Source organism: Tachypleus tridentatus, chromosome 13, assembly GCF_004210375.1.
Source record: "Tachypleus tridentatus isolate NWPU-2018 chromosome 13, ASM421037v1, whole genome shotgun sequence".
NCBI classification, from domain to species: Eukaryota; Metazoa; Arthropoda; class Merostomata; order Xiphosura; family Limulidae; genus Tachypleus; species Tachypleus tridentatus.
The window spans coordinates 59,892,621-59,914,550 of record NC_134837.1 but is presented as its reverse complement, the minus strand read 5'-3'; the positions used below and the strand labels follow the sequence as shown (position 1 = coordinate 59,914,550).

General features: G+C 32.5%; 1 protein-coding gene across 9 annotated transcripts in view; it reads right to left on the bottom strand.

The window, feature by feature from the left end:
- The window catches only part of LOC143240562 (E3 ubiquitin-protein ligase SH3RF1-like), a 68,870-nt gene that overhangs the window by 15,262 nt on the left and 31,678 nt on the right, over positions 1-21,930 (bottom strand). For 7 of the 9 annotated variants that reach the window (XM_076483202.1, XM_076483205.1, XM_076483201.1 and 4 more), the window contains exons 7-11: positions 16,524-16,591; positions 14,909-15,348; positions 12,288-12,439; positions 8,742-8,909; positions 3,451-3,667 (exon numbers count right to left, since the gene is read on the bottom strand). In XM_076483202.1, the coding sequence (XP_076339317.1) occupies positions 3,451-3,667; positions 8,742-8,909; positions 12,288-12,439; positions 14,909-15,348; positions 16,524-16,591 (1,045 nt within the window). The remainder of the gene's footprint in view (positions 1-3,450; positions 3,668-8,741; positions 8,910-12,287; positions 12,440-14,908; positions 15,349-16,523; positions 16,592-21,930) is intronic. The other 2 variants (XM_076483200.1, XM_076483207.1) reach the window with 2 other exon arrangements.

Genomic DNA, 21,930 nt, shown 5'->3' with positions numbered 1-21,930 from the left:
ATAAGCTCATGTCCCCAAGAGAGAGCCTATCATGTAGCCTATCATGGCTTGTGAATGAAATGAAGCAGGTAGGGACCAAGAGAGGAGAGGGTGAAAAAACACTTCTAGATGAACCAAAAAACTGCTCCACTTTAACAAACCAACCAACCATGACAATGTCTTGGAGAAGAAAGTAAGGATGAAAGACTAAGTTATTTTGTAAGAGGGCAAGAAGCAACCATATATACATAGAAAGGAGGAAAAAAGGAAAGAGAAGTTCTTGAAGTAAACAAAGTGAGCAAAACCAGGAACCCAAAGAGGAGGAAAGGAAATAAGATTGAGAGACAATGAGGGGGAGGAATGGAAGTACAGGACCAGACTTAATGAAACAGTTTTCAGAACCCATGGATCAATTACCAATGACCTCCAAACACTGGCAAACTAATGGAGTCTGGCCCCATTAGCCCTGACCTGAAAAGGGTGGTCAGAGTAATAACAAATTCAGAAAAGGTAATGGAACTACTGAGACCAATCCATACAAAGGGAAGTTTGAATGATGATAATGAAAATAATGATCAGACACAGTTCATGGCAGATGAAGCAAAATGATCCTCAAAACAATTCATAAGCCCAAATATCCAGAAGAAGAAGAAGAAACATGAAATTAATGATCCAAAGACTTGTCCCCCCAAAAAGCAAGGGTGGAACATGGGAAGCAGAAGATAAGGACAGAACATACCTGAATAACCAAATCCACCTAGTGGGGAAAGAGGTCTGGGTTAAGTTCTCCAAAATGATACATGACTGAGAGGTATATTCAAGATGGAAAACAAAACAAAACATCCTGACCACTGAAAACTGTGGTAAGATAGTCAATTTTTTCTGTTTTATTGAACGAAATTGGTCAACTCCAATGGGCCAAGAGCCATCACTTTATGGATAGAGAATTGTGGTTCAGACTTCTTGGACATGACTGGTAACCCTACTGTAGCAGTTGTAGCTTTAACCACTTGAAACTCCAAGTGCATAACTCACAAAAATTGAAAGAGTGAAAGATAAACAAGATAATTTATAACTCTTCACAAAAGAAAGAAATGGTAAAGAAATATTAAGAGAATGAAAACTTGTGAGTCAAATTGGGAGCAAAAGCATGTCTATTCAAAAGGACTGCCATTCAAGATGGGTTACCAACTGCAACAAATATATGATAACATCTACAGTCATTGTGTTAATACAGATGTGACACAAAGAATGTATTAATCTTTATATGTCACATATTAACAGGATATGAAAACACTATCATTAACATAAAACACACCAACACAACACTGAAAAATTATCACAGAAACACACAATACTGATATATTAATAAGATACTAACTGCAACATACAAAACAGTTCTGTTAGTTTTATAAAACTATACTTAGTAAATTTAGATATAAACTAAATAACTTTAGTAAATAGCTTTAGAATTCACTGTATGACATGGTTTTAGGAATTGAAACAATGAAATTCACACAAACAAAGAATAAAACCTGCAGCAAAGAAAAAAGTAGCTAGAAGATGTTTATAGAAGTCTATGAAATGAACTGTAGTTAAATAATTACAAAGTAAAGTAAAACTGTAATGAAGATAACATCAACTGAACTTATAAAAGATATTCAAATGTGTGTTTACAAAATGATAAGCACATGGTTTTAAACAAACTATGGATGCATATTTTTTAGACCTAAATAACCTAGAAAACCCATAGAAATGTGTTTAGTGTAATATAATTAATTTTAGGAAAATATAGGACAAGAGTCATGTGAAATGCTTTGCAAATAAAAGTAACTGAAATTGAAGTCACTTATCACGTGATGACATTGAAATTGTGCCATCATGTAGTATAGCAAGTGCATTGAAAAATGACTGCAATAAAACAGGTAAGGTGATATTGAACTGAAAAACCTTTCTAAAAAATAAGACTTGTAGTGTTTCACCGAGAAATCCACATCAAAAGTTCTAGTCTGACAAATGAAAGTGTATATACATGACTAACATATACATAGACACAATAATATAACACTCAGTAGATATCACAGTAACCCTCAGTACTGATATTTTAAGAAGACATGACTAATAACAAACACAGCAATATAACAATGGGTAGGTATCACAGTAACCCTTACTGTTAATATATCAGTAGGATATCCAACTTATGTAAATGGGTGTCACATCCCATCATGCTTGGTTTCTCAAAATAGAAGTCATAAAAGTCAAAATGCACTTAACCAGATAGAATAGGTGAATTACTTTCAACCCAAGATGACTTTTAGTGACAAGGTGAAGGTGGCCATGAGGATGTGGGTGCCATGAAACCTTATAAGTGTAATGACTATTAATATAATAAGTCTAAAGTAAATACATAGTGTAGAATCACCTAGCCTGGAAAATAAAATGTATCATGAAAGTATAAATATTGGTCTAATTTTTAACTTAAAATATTTCTGTTTGTTGCTATATTACCAACATTTTTAATAAAAACAAATCTCTTTAATCAACAGTCTGACTTAAGGAATCAACAAATATTTTTCCACTTTTGTTGTCTATATATTTCATTTCATACTTTCACTTCATAAACTAACAACAATATGAGGTTATATTTTTGTTTCTAAGTAACATAACATGAAAGTCATTGTTGGAACCTATTGTTATCATATATAATAAGTGGACAATCTATTAGATATTTATCAATAATTGTTATATGCATATTCCACAAATTCATTTCATTAATTATTTTAATACTGATTGGCTCACAGAGCTGACATTTGATTTCCTTGACTTCTCTCCCTTTTTGTTAATGAAGCTTGATTTTTGCAAAATTTATTTCAGTTAGTAATGAAATGTGAGGTTAAGGTATACTATGGGGTGGGGGTGGTAGGAATTGATTGCCACATCAATTTTTATAAACTATATGCTAATGACCAAGAATGCTTACATAAAGTACAGCATTACAATATGTAGAAGTGTATCTCAGAACAGCTGGTATGGATATTAACACTTTTATTGATAAGGAGAGAACAATGTTTCAACCTGAAGATCACCTAAGAAGGTCGAAAACATTGTTCTCTCCTTACCAATAAAAGTGTTAACACCCATACAAGCTGTTCTGAGATGCATGTTTATTTCAAGTGGGTTTCTCATCATCAAGAATATGTAGAAGATTTGGCAAAAATAGTTTTAGAATGCAACATTCTTGTGTTTATACTAGCATGGACTCATTTAAATATGACAAGTACAAGTCATATTTAGAAGAGCAGAAATAGACAGGAAATGTATTACAAACACTGATAAAGTAATGATATTTTACAAATATAAGAGAAAATTGAGATGAACAGAGGTTTAGAGTAAAAAGACAATAAGAAAACAATCTTGTACAGAAAGAATTATAAAAGTTTCTAGAAGACTAGAGTTACAATGTGTACTTACATTATAGGAAGGAAGAAAACTTGAGGAAGGTCCTGCTACATGCTGTGGAGGTGGGGATATTTCATTATCAAGCAGAATTGTTGGATCATTAGTGCAATGTACAGGATAACTAAACACACTTGAAGAAGGATGGTGTAGAGAGGGTTGTACAGCAGTTGACCTGATGTTAGCAACAGATGACGATGATTGTTGGAACTGAACTTGTATGACAGATGGCCTATAATCAGAGTTAGTTTAACTTAAATTAATTATGGGCATTCATTCTACTAATAAAAGCAATTCTATTGTTAGAAGGTCCTAAGCAGAATTCACCACAGGAACAAATATGTATTTATACAAATCTTATTCTTACTGTCCAGAAAAGGTATTTTGTCTAAAAACTCTAAGAATTAATTTACAACATCTGTTTCACACTAAAATGATGTTGATAGCACTTATCCAACCTTAATAAGTACCATTATATTTAAAATCACTTGAAGAGAAAAAACAACTTAAGATGTATTAAGAAACACTCAGCAGTTTCTGTAATGGTTTACAACAAAAACCTAATAGTGTACTGTCTGTGTGGACATCAAAAATAATCCTAACTTGACAACAATTTACAACACCAATCACAATGACATACTGTCCGTTTTAATTTACACACACACACACACACACCCTTCACTTGACAATAGTGTACTGTCTTCAGATACACACACTCTTGACTTTGCAACAGTTTACAATGAATATCCTAACTGTGTACTGCCTTGAGATTTACAATCATTACTTCACAACAATATACAATATTCAAAAATCTAACACAGAAATCAGCACAACCTGAATACCCTCTTCAAAATATTTAGAGGATGTATTATTATACTGAGGTAAAATCAAACATACAACCATCTCAAATGAAAATGCTACCCCCTGAAACTAAAAAAATATGATTCCTTGTTTTAACGTATGCTTCAAGGGAGGGGAGATCAAGGGAATAGAAGAAGACTGAGGATAGTCAACCAACTACAGCAGCCAATAGCAACACAAAAAACATTAGAGAAATCCCTAGTACAAGCAGAAGGTAACATTCTAAATCACTCCAATGACAACCATCACAAACTGACCTTCACAAACAAATAATCTGCATCATTAGTTTTCAGTTAACGCACTGTCAACAAGTGATAGTAAATTAGAGCCACTCTTTAGTACTGTAAAGCTACATAACCTGTATCAAAAGATGTTTTAATACAGTAGTTAACACACTGTCATAAGTGAAGGTATTAGAGCCACTCTTTAGTGCTATAAAACTAAGTAATTGCTATAAACATAGTTAAGTTAATACATGCAGATAACAGTCTTACAAGTTCTAGTATATTAAAGCCATTCTAGAATTCCTTCCACACTGTAGATTTGGTAGAAAAAAGGCAACAAAAATGAATTGAACTTGTACTTTAAATTTACATTTTCTGAAACTGAAAATGTATTTCCAAAGTACTTACCTCCACTTACACTTATAGCTATTACCTTACTGCTAAGTTTTCTTCATTTGCTCATATAAGCATTGGTCTGATTTTTTTCTCACTTGCTCCACTCTTATATACCCTACTCAGTTTTTTCATGACAGTCTCCACCTATGTAAATGTGTCTTCTATCTTGGTACTGTATATAAGCACCTCATTCATGTATTATTATCACCATTTTGAGACTGACTTAATCTGCAGCCTCTAATACCAGGTTGTAGAGGGGAGGAAGGAGGGTAGAGTGTGAAACAGTAGATTACTGGAAATACATTTTAAGTTTAAGAAAATGTTAAATTTCAAAACATACCTCTACTCACAATTATAGCCAGTATCTCATAATGATAAGGTGGAGAGCCAGTGAAGGCATTATCCATACAAAAAGCATCTGCATAGATCATTGGTGTGTCACTAAAAGATTGGCACCCTAGTGGGGAAACCTCACTACATCCAGAACAAGTATGCTCTTCACACAGAACATAATTCCTCTATTGTGGATGGAATTTTACCTGAATTATCACAACTAGACACCAAGCCCCACCCAGATAACCAAGGTTCTATTACTATGGACTGGAATTAAAGAGACATGTTCCCCATATCCCAATTTGGGCTGCAAACTACACATGCAAGCATGCATGCATGCACACACTTATGAATGGATCACCATCTGTAGCCACAGATCAATTTATTCTGAACCACCAGAATCACAATGGCAAAGTAACCAACATTGAAGTGAACAAGCCTTCTCCAAATTCTGAAAGGCAACACTGCTGGATCAGAATGATGGGATGGCATGTTTTCATCAACCTGAGAAAATGGAACTCACCTAACCTGGAGTTACCAACACTCATCCTCACTCTATAACCTTGTGTAAAATGTACATTCCATTTGCTCCAAGAATTATGGAGAGGAAATGGAACAACTATGCTCAAACAAGGACCCAGGATGGAACCACTCTGCCAGTGGACCCTCTTCCAGGAATAGTGTAGTAAACACATACTGATTAAAATCAAAGGCCAAGCATCTTTGTCTGTGCACATACCCTGAAATTCTTGACTGATGGTATATGTATCCCATCCTTGAAACAAGGCATTTGTGAATAGATGGAAATCTGGACAAGGTTGTGGTAAAGGAACCCATATCATGGTAGCATTCTGACTTAACAACCCCTTGAGAATGAAGAATGATCCTAAATAAGGGAACTGGAGAATCTAGCAAATCAAAGTTTATCATTAAAAGGAGCTCTTGAGTTCTCATCCAAAGACATGAGGGATTAGAGTAATGCCTACATTCCCATCACAGAAAGAACCATCTGCACAGTGGGTGAAGAAATGAGTAAGAGTCAGGCTACTTTAAACCAGATGGGAGTCAGTTGACTCTCACTGAGAAACGAGATGAAAAAGAAAATATCCAGACCAATTAAATAGCCCTGAAAATTAAGCCTGTCTTGACTGTTTCTTAAAGTGTAATCAGAATGTAATGTTCTGATAATTGATGATATTGCTAGCAAGAACCAGTTCTCAATGGAATAATGTGTGCAAATTGCAATAGATGGAGATGATGAGAAAAAAACTTGTATGATATGGCAAAACCAAAAGGAAGCCAATGAGAGTCCAAAGGGAAAAACCAGGAACTGCAGTACCTAATCCTTGCACACACACAAAAACAATGTAAATAGTGATGAAGATGTGAACTGAATGGCTAATCATGACACAGAGACCTGTAGTGCTACTGGATCAATGGTTAAGGTTACCATGGGACAAAATTCTTAGTGCCAAGCTACCATAGACTTTGAAGTTATGCACTAATTACCAATGTCACTGGTAGCAATCCAACCAAGCAGCAGAATCCTTGAATGTAGAGAAAATCTATTTTGGGTACCAATGTACTGAGGAAGGCTGATATTAGGACAAAAAAACAGGGGAAAAAATATGACCTTCTATAGGAGCCATGGAAATTTGTGACTCCAATAACAACAAGAATGAATGCAGAAACTAACAATTGAACTAACCTGTATAATAACAATGTTGCTGGCCTATCACCAATAAAATTGATAATCCTGAGACTCTTCTAACAAAGTTAAATGAAAGGAAAACAAAATGTTAAGATTTTAGAATTGCAAATCCATAAACTTACCCAGTCTCATCAGGGTACATTGATCTGATCATGTTAACCACGAACTCCACCTCAGAAACCAGAAGTTTGAGAAGCAGATGCATGATTTGAGTCATAAAATGCTTCCACCCAATAGTGGTAGGGTAAACCATGAAGTTTTGACAACCCTGTTGGATGAGGTACAACTGTTTTTTCATGTAACTAAAAAAGTAAACCTCTCAGCATGAACTGCAATATTCATGGATGGAGAAAAAGCTAAAAATCTGTTTCCAGACCTTTCAGCTATCAAGTAAGGTGCAGGCTCAAAAACAACTAAGGAAAGACACAAAACATCACACTCTTAATGAACCAACAGAAGAAAAACATATCAGAGGCAGCTTATTCAAGAGTGATTTCCTTTTTTGTTTGCATAGATCATTTAAAGAATGTGTTAGTTATCACCAATTGGAACATTGTTTTATCATATAAATTGTTTTGTTTTTTTAGCACTTAGCGACCTTTCGCCACCTGCCACATCCTCCAAAAGAAATTAACCCAGAACCTCAATGTTGCAGCTCCACAAACTTACCACTGTTCCACAGAGAGATTGAAAAACCAACAAACTAAAGGAAGGCACAGTAAAAAACAAATCTAAATTGTCTCTAAAATGTTGGTTATTGTCCTCAATTAAGTGTTTAGGCACAACAAGGGATCTTAAAGCTATCAAAGGGACATCACAGAATCAAACATATGTCTCCATCTCACCACAAATAACATCACTTACAGTCTCAACCAAGGGTTGTGCCATATTAGAAATAATCAAGGAAGTCGTACCACAGATTGGCTTGCCAATTGGAATAAAAAAAATTATTATTACAAAAATCAACTGAATTATGTTCAAGGTATCTCTCAATGATTGTAATAATGTGAAACTTGTTAATCATGCTTGTCAAGAAAAACTGACATTATCTGAATGGAGTGATTATATTAAGTACCAGGAGAGAGGACAAACTGATGTAGGTGGAGAGTGTCGAGAGATAAATATTGTCAATGGCAGTTGAATAGGGTATAAAACTGTGAAGAAAATTAAATCAGACCAATACTTAGATGGGCAAAAGGAAGAAACCCTGGCAGTCAAGCAATAGCTATAAGTGGGAGAGGAGATAAGTATTATAGGAAATGTAATTAATTGAAACAGTGAGTCATCTGTTCCATTACAGTTCTATTACTGTTTAGTCCTTGGTTAGAGTATACATATCTTTTATCTTTTATTTTTGTACTTCTTACATTAATATGCACTTGAAGTAGTTTATATTACTATATTATTTATTATGGTTAAATAACTTTAAGAGCTAAAACATTTATTTAAAATAAAGCTTAACAAGTACAGTATAACTTGTTCTTAATAAAACATTATAAACAATATCAGTTGTTTATACTATGTGCTATGCACTTTATAATTTTTCAAGTGCCCTGCAAAACTAGAGAATTTTTTTATCTGCTTTACAAATCAACTGACTGAAAACAAATGTCTTGAATAACGTACTCACTATGGTACTCATTGACCATTATATCAATTAGGTGTTTCCTTTGTTCACTTTTGTAAAGTGACTGACAGATTATTTGTAAAGTTGCACTTAACCATTTTAATAAACCAAGAACACCTATGTAACAGCTAATGCTAATACATTAAGTACGTACTGAAAGTTCTGAATGTAATTTCCAGGGAAAACTCCACTGCGACCAGTGCGAAGGGATGTCCCTTTATACCACCCATCTTGGCACTTCTCACTGACCGTATATATGTCATTCTTCCGCAGTTCCAGCTCATCATCTTTTTGAGGTTTATAGCTATACATAGCAAAGTAGCTATGGACAAACATATGTTTACAATGCCACGAACTTCAAACTTATCTTTCTCTAATTATATTACACACATTAATTATCCTTATTAATTTATTATTAATTGTTCCTCAATAAAAGTGATCTATCTTCATACAAGTTTATTGAGAACAAAGCTACATAACATAATGACTAGAATACATAAAGTTAACTATATTTCCAGCCATATGCAACAAAGACAGTAAATATTTCAAAAACTAAACAGTCCAACACTGTTGCATCTCTGAGAGAAAGAGTCCAGATAAGAGCTGCTTATTAATAGTTAGTAACGTACTTTCTCAATTCATCAGACTGTTGAAACACTAACAACAACACAAAATTCACTTATCATACAGCTAAAATGAATCCACTGAATCCATTATTACTTATTCTCTGTAATGCATTCACAAAATAACTAATGACATGATAAATAGTTGAAAACAAATGGTTTTATGTGCTAAGTACATAACAAGTATAACCTACTGAATACACTAGAGGCAATTACTTAATTTTCTGAATCTATTATAAATGTTTTTTTTTTTAACTTTCCAAAAAATATTACTTGAGTCTGAATAAGTCTAAGAACAACAGATCCTTTGATATAGAATATATAAATGTAGGTTTTAAATTTTTAGAACTAAAATGAATTTCAAACCTCTGAAAGAAAAAAAAAAAAGCTCTGCCTTGTTTAATTGTTCTCACACTAATAACAACCATGTGATTAAAACTCTTCACACTATGTAAAGCATGAATCAATTTACTCAGAGTTCTTTAGTCTCCCAGCTTCACATAACTTATTGCATCAGTGTTTGGAGGACATACATATACTTTGCTTTCCCGGCGTTATGCATATTTGAAGTTGTAGTTGTGATGGAAAATCTTATATAGAGTGTTCAGAAAGTCACTATGCATTTTTGTCTGTTAATAAATATATAAGTGCACAGTGACTTTCTGAACACCCTATATCTCCTGGTTGGTGGAGGACTGGGTTTGGTATTTCAGATGTATGAATCTACTTGAAATTCATTTTAATTGTGATAATGTACAATTCAAAACTTAGCTCTTAAATACAAAAAACTAAAATACTCAAAATGATATGCAAAAGTAAACCTGAAAAAGTGTTATGATGACCACTGATTAACCAAAATCTGAGCTCATCAGCAGGAAGGTAACATCCTACAACACAAAAATTGAAAACATATGATCAAACAGTTTCCAAAACCAAAGTAAAAGTCAATGGACTGAAACATGGGAGAATGGAATAGAGTGTACACATCCCATAGGAGACTAGACCAAATGAGGACATCTATTCTTCTCAACAGGGTATCCCACAACCCTAATCAGTTTTTAAATAATAAAGTAGATGTACATCAACATAGTCCCATAAAGCATTCTATTACAAGACTAAATAAAACAAAAGTTAAGAGTAACAAATAATTTTATTTGTTGTTTTTGAAGTTTATATATCATGTTACAGAGAGCATGCAAACATTCTGTTGACATAAGGACAGTACAAATTACAATGTTAAACATCCCTCACAGAGCAATTGGGAATATTAAGCATTTCTATACAATTGTTTCAGTAATTAAGAAGAAATTAAGAAAAACCTTTAATTGTTGCATCCATGATTTACAAGGGTAAATGGTGTGACAGAAATCATCTACATTATGCAATAGTGGCAAGAACTAAGCAGAATATAATTAATTGGCATAAAGAATCAAGAGTGATAAAAAACTGACACCCAGCACATCCATGAGGAAACATAAAAAACCAAAAGTCAGTCACAAGTTTCACAGTGACAAACTAACGATGCTACTCTAGTAATAAAGAAAACACAACTAAAAATTTTATGCTGAAGGCAAGAAATAAAAATTTGATGCAAGATTGATAACAAGAGGATTGTAAAGCAGTACAAGTGGGTTGGTCATTGATTTACTGACTGAAACTGTAGCCAATCACCAAGAGGCATTTGTTTTTGTTCTTGAAAAATGCGATGAGTTGTAGAAATAAACCAATGAAGTGTCAAAACTACTTGCAGTTTTGATACACACTACTTTAAAATTTATAAGAATGCTGAGGAAATATTTAAAAATGCATGTATGGAGCTGAATGCTATTCCTTTTGAGTAATGTAGCTAAATGATTAAAATATTTAATTTTAAAAGAAACAAATAACTTAAGATATGTCTGAAAGCAAGTCACATAAGAACAAATGATAACTTGGTAAAACTTACAGAGGAATAGCTTAATGAGATAAATAAGTACCTAAAGTGACAAGTTTGACATAATAAAGTGAAGAATCATTAACATTTGATGTGTTCTTGTGGCATCTCAATCTCAGAGTTGTTCTTTATTCTAACTCCAAACTATCTAGAGTTTGTGACTTGTGTGCTAAACTTCCAAGTATATACACCTCAATACAAGTTCAGTGTGATTGGCAGTAAAATAACTACAAGCAACTGTGAAACATAGTAACTCAGAAGTATTGTTGTACGAGTTTAGAGTAGTAACATTTGAAAAGAGTTAATGAAGTAAATGAAAGATTGGAAAGTATTGTAAGCTTATTTTGAAAATGGTTACATTAAACACTGAACTGTATGCTGGACATCAAGTATCAGAGTCAAATTACTTATTTTAAATCACAGATTTCCATACATTTGTGACTTGTGTGCTCCACTCACAACTGAATACTTCAGTTTAATATAAATTATTTTAAATTAGTTGTGAACAACTAGCCCACATTAGCCACCTCTTACATAACTTTAACCCATTAGATACAGAAAAGGGAAGTTAACAATATATTCATGTGTATAATAAACACTGAAACATTAAGGTTGCTGAAAACATACTTTGTTCTTGTTCAATGCAAGAATAGTATGGACAGCAGCAGGCAACAAAGATAATTTGTCATTTTTTATTTTGCCATGGTAATGTCATGAATACGGCATACTGACAGATGCCACCAACCCCATCGACACACAGTAGGAGTGACAGTGAAGCGAAACCTTGGAAAAGGTGAAGGTATGGGTGACCTATGTTCTTGATATACATTTACTGGCATTTAGCATGACTTACCACTATTATTTATATGCAACACAGAATAAGAAGAAACATGGTAACAAAGAGAAACAACTAACAAGTTATAGCTTTAACAGCTATATTCATTTAATCCTTGGGGATTGGCCTTGTAACCAGAAATAACCACAAAAAAGTTATTTAGTCCTTGGAGGTTTGGTCTGGTAACAAGAAGAGACCTATGAAGGCAAAACTGTAAACTACTCTTTTTTTTAGTATTCATAGATACTTAACATAAATTTTAAATCTCTAATTATTAATTAGAAGTACACTGAACAACAATTTCCTTACAATTCAGGAACAGAATCATATACATTGGTACAGCTACTGTCATGATCTTTGTTGACTAGGTTTTGGTCTTCAGGTTTTTGGGGAATATCAACTTCTTGACCTTTTTCAGCTATTGATAAGTTGTGGATTTTACCAACAGTTAATTCCTGCAACTGTTAAATGAAGGATGTCAGCTTCTCAAAAGGTGAATATTTAGTATTCTCAAAACAAATAAACAATCTATTTGGCAGTTCAAAAGCTTTCACAAACAATGATGCACATTAAACCTAGAGATAGTAATAGTTATCAAACTTCATTAAAGTGGATTCAGACAGTGCAATTAACGTGTGTTCTGAGTTTATTGTGGATTTCTCCCATTGTTTTAAGACTATGTTGTAAGGCTCCATTCTACATCTGATGAAGAACTCAGCAATGGAGACCAAAACATTTTCTCAAAATCAAGAAAAATTGCAGATGTACACAGTAAGATTAGTAAAGAATGGCTGCTGAACATCTTAAAACATTCAATCCTCTTCAATAAAATCAAATGTGTTAAAGAAAACAAGACATTGTAAGTCTTATTATTAAACATTAAATCACGCAACCTATTGTTTTAAAACCAAACATTAAACACCCCTAGATATGATAAGTCTTATGGTTTAGCAAATTAAGCATACTTTGATTTCAATACAGTGGCTGGTATTATTTACAAACATGTTAAAAGATACTAGAACTTCTAAGTTTTATCATCAAATAAATATAATTACACATAATAAATAATTGAAGCTACTTTATTAAACTTTAGTACTAAATCTCAAATGTTATTAAATTTATTATCTAATCATCCAATGTTAAAACAAAAACATGCAGAATGGACAGGTCTACTGCAAAATACAAAATTAAACATTTTATTGTATTAAAAACCTAAAACAATAACAATATAAATCAGTAGTACAAAGAGTTTAATACATTATATGGAATGGTTTGAACTTCCACTATATCATAATAGTCCAATGTTGTCATGTCCATTCATGCTCTATTTGACAACAAAGTATCTTGAAAATAGCTGTGATGCATTTTTTCCCCCATTAGAAAAAGCTCCATCATGAGGATGTCATGTGTCAAGCCCACTCCCTGCATACTTTCCATTATTCCTCTAGTGCACAAGCATGACAGTCTTCCAATAGCTGTTTTAAATGTCAAGTTGCATAGAAATCCACAGGTGAATTGACCAGTATGCTTTGTTATAGAACAACACAAACATCTATTTCATTCTCCATCTGTTTCAGGTTTGCTGTATTAAAAGGATATGTCATGGAAATAACATATGCAAACATGATGTGTTGCTTTTTAAAAACAAAGATCCTTCTTGAATGTGTTGCATGTGAATGGTTTGTGCCACTGATCTTTGTGTTTATTAGTTTTTCACCAGTTAAAGGGTTCCTCATGTTGTTTACCAATAATGAGAGACAACTTCTTGTGTGTATTTTCCAGCTAGTTCTGATCTTCCAATTCATTTTTATATTCCTTTGTATTTTAATGCCAGTAAGTATAAGGGATAGCCCCTTTCTTGAAAGTTCTAAATCCCCAATCTAAACATATATTTATGATCTTAATCCATCACTTATTCACAAGTAATACAAAGATGGCATTTAAAGTTATGTACACTTCCTCATTACACTGTGAATCCCAGTCTTACACTAATATGATAAACCAAAAACATAATTAGTAGTAAGTGTAAATTCACTTTCTATACCACCTGTTTATAAAGTGAATTCTAATTTTCAATATTAACTTCATGCTCTCAATGATGAAACTGGAACTATGTCCTGAGAATAATAACAACTTAAAAATTGCAATCAGTAACATATTACTAGACTATATATATTACCATATTTATGCCACAGCTGGTACTTTGGATACTGCTTCGTGTGTTACCACAATATCAAAAGGCTACATGTGATAACATAAACCAACAGATGCTATGGCACTGTCCTATAATATCCTATAAGGTCATAATAAAAACCTATTATATTATGGTAAAAGCTTATAATATGTCATAAGAGTATATTAAATACCACCAGTCTTATGGGTTATTTTTACAATATTTCATGAGAATGTAATGCTTTTTAATAGAACATTTTCTATGATATAAGTGTTGGTGAAAACAAGACTTGATGTAATGTTTTATAGTGTTATTATAAAGGTATAACAAAACCTTGGACTTTATTTTAAAATAACAAAGTTTTGTAATATGGAGCATATACCTTACTTCTGTATAGATATTTTGAGATGTAATACAAAGGAACTTAAAACTCTTCATGTTAACTTTTAGAAAGGGATGATGTTAATTACAACAAATTACTATATATTCTTCCTGCAAAAGTTACTATTAACTTATCAGATGCTTTCAATACTTTGTAAAGCTTTATAGGCAGAATACTAAACATTGTTTTTAAACCTTTAAGTTACTGAATCAATAAATTATTAATTCTCCAGGAATATGTATTGTTCAGATAAACTCCATCAGTATTTGCTTTATGTATATTGAAAGTATTGCAAAGAAACTTTTTAACAAAGTAAATAAGGTATATAAAAAGGATACAATATGAAAATAAGGCATTTTCAATTTTGTACGTTACCTGATTCACAGCATTTGTCATCATAGGGGTTGTAACAGCTGAAGGACTAGCTGCTAGTGGACTGGATGGTGGGGCTCTTGGTCCTTGTACATCTAAATCATGACTGTCTCCAACTTCACTGTTACATCCAAGAACCTCCATAGAATGTCTGTACATACCTCTACTTTGGAGTGACCTCTGTGAAAGAGCAGACAGTGAGTGTCTTTTCTCTCTGTGATGGCTAGAAGCTCTGTCCATGGGAGAAGAGATGGGTGTAACATGTACAGACCCTAACAGACCAACAGTGACAGAAGCTGCATGCTGAGACTGGGTTGGTGGAGAAACTAATGCAGAGGAAGATGAACATGGAGTGCTTGGACTAGGAGATGAAGAAGCTGCAGGAGGCGTTGTAGACGGACCCAAAAGAGATTCTTGATTCACAAATGCACACGTCCTTGTAGCTTGAGAAATCAAATGGATTAATCTAATGTTATGTAGAAATGTAAAAAAACAAAAACAATCCCTGTGAATCCAATTAATTAGTGATAAAACAAGAGTTATAAAAGGAAACTTCAAGTAAAAATAATTTAAATAGAAAAATATAATACAAAAGTATATTAATAAAGCATTAGCTTATCTGAAGACAAAACTATTTAGATATGTAGCCTTAGTAATATACATACTATAACAGTGAAAGTATCTTCACAAAATGTTGCAAGGTTTAAATCTTTCATTAAGAACATTCTGTACACTTATACGATGTCAGAGTTTTAACTACATGGAGGGCATGATTAACTTATACTAAATTCCACAGATCTCAGAGGGGCAGTAAATAAATTAAACAATAGAGAAGATACATACAGCAAATGTCACAGTTCTCAAACTTGTGAGGACTGAGGTTTTTAAAAATAATTTGCCTATAAATCAAGAACGTCAAGATTCAGCGAGATTAACATTTTACTGAATTTATAAATGTAGGTGCAGTCCTGCATATTTAAAGTAATTTAAAAGATTGGGTGATCTTGCCCAGATTACTGAGACAAGGTTAGATGATCTGCCCAAACTACTGAGACATGAGGTTGTGTAAACAAAGGCTAACCCTAATTCACAACTCGCGATACCCACCAAATACCTCTAGTACAAACATGTTGAGCCAATGTGTATAAACAAAAATGAGAAAACAAGTGATTTATCTAGTAAGAGATATCAGATGTTATTACACCTTCAGATTCTGGATTCCAGGGGTAAGTATTAAAACAGAGATGGAAGATTCATTAACACTTAGCTGAAGATTTTTACGAAATAAATTATCAACCAATTAATATTTAGTAACCAATTGGATGCATTCAGCAGGATGTTGCTTGAAAGAAATTAAAGTGCACCATATGGCACATTCCTCAATTGCTTGTCAGTTTACAATCACACAATACAGGACGTTCCATAGCTAAGGGATTAATGAAATAACCTTTGTAATATACAGTACTATCTAAAACCACCCCTCCTGAACACACATGGTGAGATTCTACACACTCTCCTACTCCAAATTTCACTTTTATATAGATTAACGAGGTTTGGAAAACTTCCCATGCACACATATTACTCTTTTAATCAGATAGTTTTTAGTATGATAACTTACCTGTATCTTCAGGTACTGGGTCCGGAGTAACTATTTTTGAAATTGACATAATGGGCTTGTCTCCAAATCTGAAAAAAATTACAATGTTAAAGCTAACAAGCAAAATACTTCAATTAAAACATCCACCAGATTAGGAAATAAACCATCCACATAATGCTGGATAAAGGTGGTGGATCATGATACAGTAGGAAATAAATAAATCATCTACATAATGCTGGATATAGGTAATGGATCATGACACAGGGAAGGAAAGTAATTTACTGAAACTGTAATGAATGTAGATGATGGATCAATATTTGCTAAACAAATTATACATAAGAATAGTCTCTAAAATTATAGAGTACAGCTTTATCAAATTTAACATTTCTTTGTTAAGCCTTATGGTTGTTTTCTAACATTTTTAATACTTCATGTAAACATTATATATGCCTTAATGATGAAACTGCTTGCATATTCTTGCAACTTCATTGTTTCTAATACTTCTGTTAACATTAGATATGCCTTAATGATGAAAAAGGCTTAACAGTGTCTTGGCTTTTAAACATCCATACAAAGAAAAAATTAAGGATATTTATGAAACATGTAAACTTAGCCACATGTTACTTTAAGTACAATGAAGTTTAACAAAGATACTGGTTATATTTCTTGTTTTTCCTGTGTATTCTTTGTTTATTTATATACAAATAACCAGAATTTACACATCAGAAACTTATTATGTCTGATAAGATTAGAATAAGTAAGATGGAGAAAAAAAATTTTTTTTTCATGAGGTGCACTAACAATCAGTTCTTTTGTTACTTAATTTGACAGGGTAATGCAAGATATATTTTCATAAATGATTTATAACTTGTATTTTAGGATTATTAATTAAATATGGTTCAAAGGGCAATAAAACACTAAAACTTAAGTAGAAAGTGATGTATATTGTGTTACTAGCTTTAAGCTATTTAGAATAGACAAGTATAGTTTCATGTTACAAACTGAAGCCAATATAGAGAGAAAAAATGGTAACTTAGGTTTGTTTTGTATTCATTTAGTGGTGTTTAATTAGTCAGTAAAAGTGACCAACCCTGTAGAGAATTAGGGTAAAGCAATTAACAGATCAAATTTACAATTTTACTGAAAAAAAATAATTTGAAATTTATTTAAGACTTAAGGAATTATGCAAATAAAAATTCACAACTTTCACATGAAAAAAGGATTTCTACTCTTTACATGAAAATTACTTTGCACCAATAGCAGTCAACACTCTGACTCCATACATTCACAGAGAAATATTTAGTAAAAATATTCCATCAAAAATTTAATTTTTTTATTTATAAAGATCTTGTAATTCTGATTAAAAGCTTACAAGTTTCATGAAAAATAATTAAAAAAACAACAATTAAAAGTTATAGTATGGAAACAAAAGGTGAATTCAGGATCAAGATTTAGATTAAATAAACCAAGCCCATAGCAAGAGTTAACTTACAATATGATATTAGTATGATATCGTATAAGTGTTACACACAGATAACTTACAACTGTAATAACCAGAAAAGTGCAAAGATCTAGGTGACAGTGAGTCACTGATGTTTAAAGAATGAAGACTGGATTGTTTCAGTATACAAACTGAACTATGTTGGAATTTTAAGATATGAAGAAAAATATAAGTTAAGAATGAAGAACATAAAACCCGTACAACAAATATGGCTGAACTTCAATTAATACTATTTATTGGAGCAACTATCAATAGTTTGAAAACTAGAATAAAATGTTTTTTTTTTAAATACCAAATTTCAAGCACATGTCAAATTTGAGAACAAAAATATTACACTAACTTTAGCTTATAAAACACATAAAACTACAAAGTTATGACTGTCCTATACTGTAAATGTATTTCCTAAAGGTACTTACCTCTACTTACATTATTAGCTATTCTCATTCAGTGATGCCCTTTATATGCAAATATCTTTTGCACACATGTAACGGATCTACTGTTATAAGTTTATTTTAATAGCTACACTTGTTTCATTATAGTTTTCTTTTTTACCTATGATGTATATTGTTGGCTGTGTATTGCACAAATCCCACCTGTTTTTGAAATTTGTAGAAGGCTCTTGAGAGTAAGAATCAACAATATTTTATGAAAATGCTAGCCTCTTTTAGAACAATGTTGAAAGTTTGAGAGACAGTAGAATAAGAATATTATTGGACAGTTGCGATCAGTGTGCTAAAAGCCTCGAAAGCTAGAATTGCGATTACCATCTATTAATCAGAAAACTACATTTGGACCAAGAATATTCATAGATTTTGAACTTCATAAATTGTCCAACTTCAGATGTTAGTATTTCTATGATGACATTACATACTGTTGCCAGTGAAACAGAGGTGCTTCAAGCTGAGCCAGCTGTCAAAAGAAGTGTACAGGTGTATCAACAAAGAATTAATTTGTTCTCCATGAACTTTGATAAAAGATACAGTTCCAGACCAGATATAAAATTCAGTATTGTTTGCCAGTTTGTAAAACTTTTGTATATAAATTATCATTTGTAATAACTATTAGTAATAACCATTATTATAAATTGTCTTATTTGTATATTAAAATATATTTGTATTAAAAAATCATATATCATAAATTTAATACATATTAATATTTAATTAACTTCTAAATTCAAATGAAAATTTCCAGTCATTTAAAATCTTAATACATAACATACATAGCATAATAAATTTGGGATTTGTCCAAGATCTGAATCAGAGACAAAATTTCATAATTTCAAATTCAATTTTCAATTCAATTTACATTTATCAGTGACAAGATTTGACCATGTCTGATTATCAAGGTTTTCTTGAATCACCTCCCTCGAACCACTAAACAAATATAACAAAAGTAAATGTCTTGAAATTCCCAAAATTTTAAAATTGGAGATTAGAACACTCCATCAAATGCAACTGCAGAGAAAAATGGATGGTCCTGATGGAGGGGCATTTAAAAACACTCACCTCAAAGAGAGTAGAATATGAGGTATAGAACAAGGAAACATATTCAACCAGAAAATCCACAACCTGAACTGACAGTGGAAGGATTACATGAGTATGTTAAGACTACCCCTGTTTGGACAAAGCTAAATGAAGAAAGACATCCAATAAATGGTGTAGATAAAATCCCCCAAATTGTGGAAGTCAGGTAAAATGCAAACCACCCCACAAAAGACATATGGAACTAAAACAAGTCTAAAGAGCAAGGCATGAATCATGTGGTGAAAAAACCTAAAGATAGAATCCTAAGAAGTGGAAATTAAGAACTCTCACTGTGGGTATTCTCAGGCATTAAGAAATAGCCTACCCAAATGTGATCAAAAACTACATATGAAATCAGAGAGGACTCAAGAAGTTGTTATGGCAGAACCAATTGAACCAGAATACTCAATCAGCATTAAGCATACAAGACAAATAGAGAAAATCCAAAGGTAGCACAGGTAGAAAATGGGAAATTGCTGGACATGTAAAAAGATAAAGGTGACAAAATCATAAAATGAAACAAAAGAGTGACTGAAAAAGATCAAATGCAGTATTGCAGACACCCAACATGATGCTAAATGTATAAGAGGAGCCTCAGAAAAACAGATCAGTGGAGAAAAAGATCTGACTTTAAGTCCCTAATAGCAATGGATGGTAAAAAAGCACCAGTGTCCAACCCAAGATAATCCTAAAGTAAAGAAACCACATGTAGAAGGACAGAACTGAAATGGCAAACACTCCAATATGGAGGAAATAATGAAGATGTATCCCACAAAACTCCCTAAATACAAGTGGAACACCATTGAAAGGAGGTGGAAGATAAACATTAATTATAGGAGAGTAGACCAAGTGATAAAAGGCTGAAACACTAGATAGGAGATAAGATGGAGGAAAACTGACAAAATCTAAGCTGTCTAGTCATCTTCTTGCTATAATGGCTGAACCATTTCAATCTTGAAAGCAAGTAGGGTTGACCCCAAACTCCAGGAGTCCACACAAAAAAAAAATCAAGGGTAAGAAGTATAAGTTACAAATTTAAAAACTTAATGGTAAAACATTATGTACAATATAAGTAAATCAAAATTAGCAAAACTGCATGTAGACTAAAAACAGACACATGTTAAATCTAATTGAACAGTACATAAAAGATATTACTAAAGCCTAAAACAAAAATCTTAATCTAACAATGAATCTGTACAATACTGAGAGGAGTTAAGCAGACCCTGGCCTAAGGGTTCCACATGAACCAAGTTAACATGAAGTATAAATCATTACAAAAATGAAATAAACGTTAATTTTAAAATTAAATAAGTGTGTATTAACTATAACTTACGTAAGAGACATGATGTATGGAAGTAAAACAATACAGTTAAATAAATGATTGATATCCCACTAAGACAAATTACAGATAATCTTAAAATAACAAAGACCCCTGGTATGAGTAGTATAGAAGAAAAGACAAAAATAAGCCTAATTTGAAACCTGCACTTGACTATGAGTATCAACCAATCTAATGAAACTTATGTTACAGTACTAAAATAACTACAGATAATAATATTGAAAATAAAGTTATTCAAAAGCTGTAACAGTATAATGTCTTATCTTTCCAAGGTCAGTGTGCTGTATGGTAAAATGTGTGGGCCCTCAAACTTGAGACAGGGACCAATAAAGGTCAACATATTGGACAATAAATCTCCTGATGAAACAAAGCCAAATAAATCTTCTCACAGAGTACTGCTACCTGAAGCACGTGTTAGTGCTGATAGAACATATACCCTCCAATACGGTAATATAGCATTAATAATGCAAAATGAATAATCAAACACAACTGTATTGGCAAAAACCAAAAGTTTTTGTAATGAAGCAAGTTTTGTAATTGGATAGAAGTGTAAAAAATTCCACTTCAGAGAAACTCAACAAATTTCAAGCATCTTTACTGTGTAATAAAGAGTAATCTTCCTTAAGAGAAATTAATACAAAGTTAGGGAAAGAAACCAAAATAAAACACTTGAAGGGAGCACAAACTAAACATCATAACAAAAGTACTGCCAAACAAGAAGTTATAGTTCGGTAGAACTGAATACAGTGAATCAACTACATCAAGAAACTATATTGCACTGTTAACGACAGAGGGTTGTCTCAGTATGAGTTGCACACAAGATGCTTTGCAATCAGTCAATTCCAGATGAGTGGAAGCTTCAGGGCTTATGGAATGCACAAAAAATGTTTGCATATATAGGGCAGCACAAAATGAGAATAACTATTTTTGTAAGCAGAAGTAATGTACTATGTTGGAAATAACCACTCCATTTTCACGGAAAAGGTGGGTTAGCAACAGCTGAAGGAAGGAATATTCCACTAATATTCAGCTCAATAATACTGAGAGAAGAATTACATAATGGAA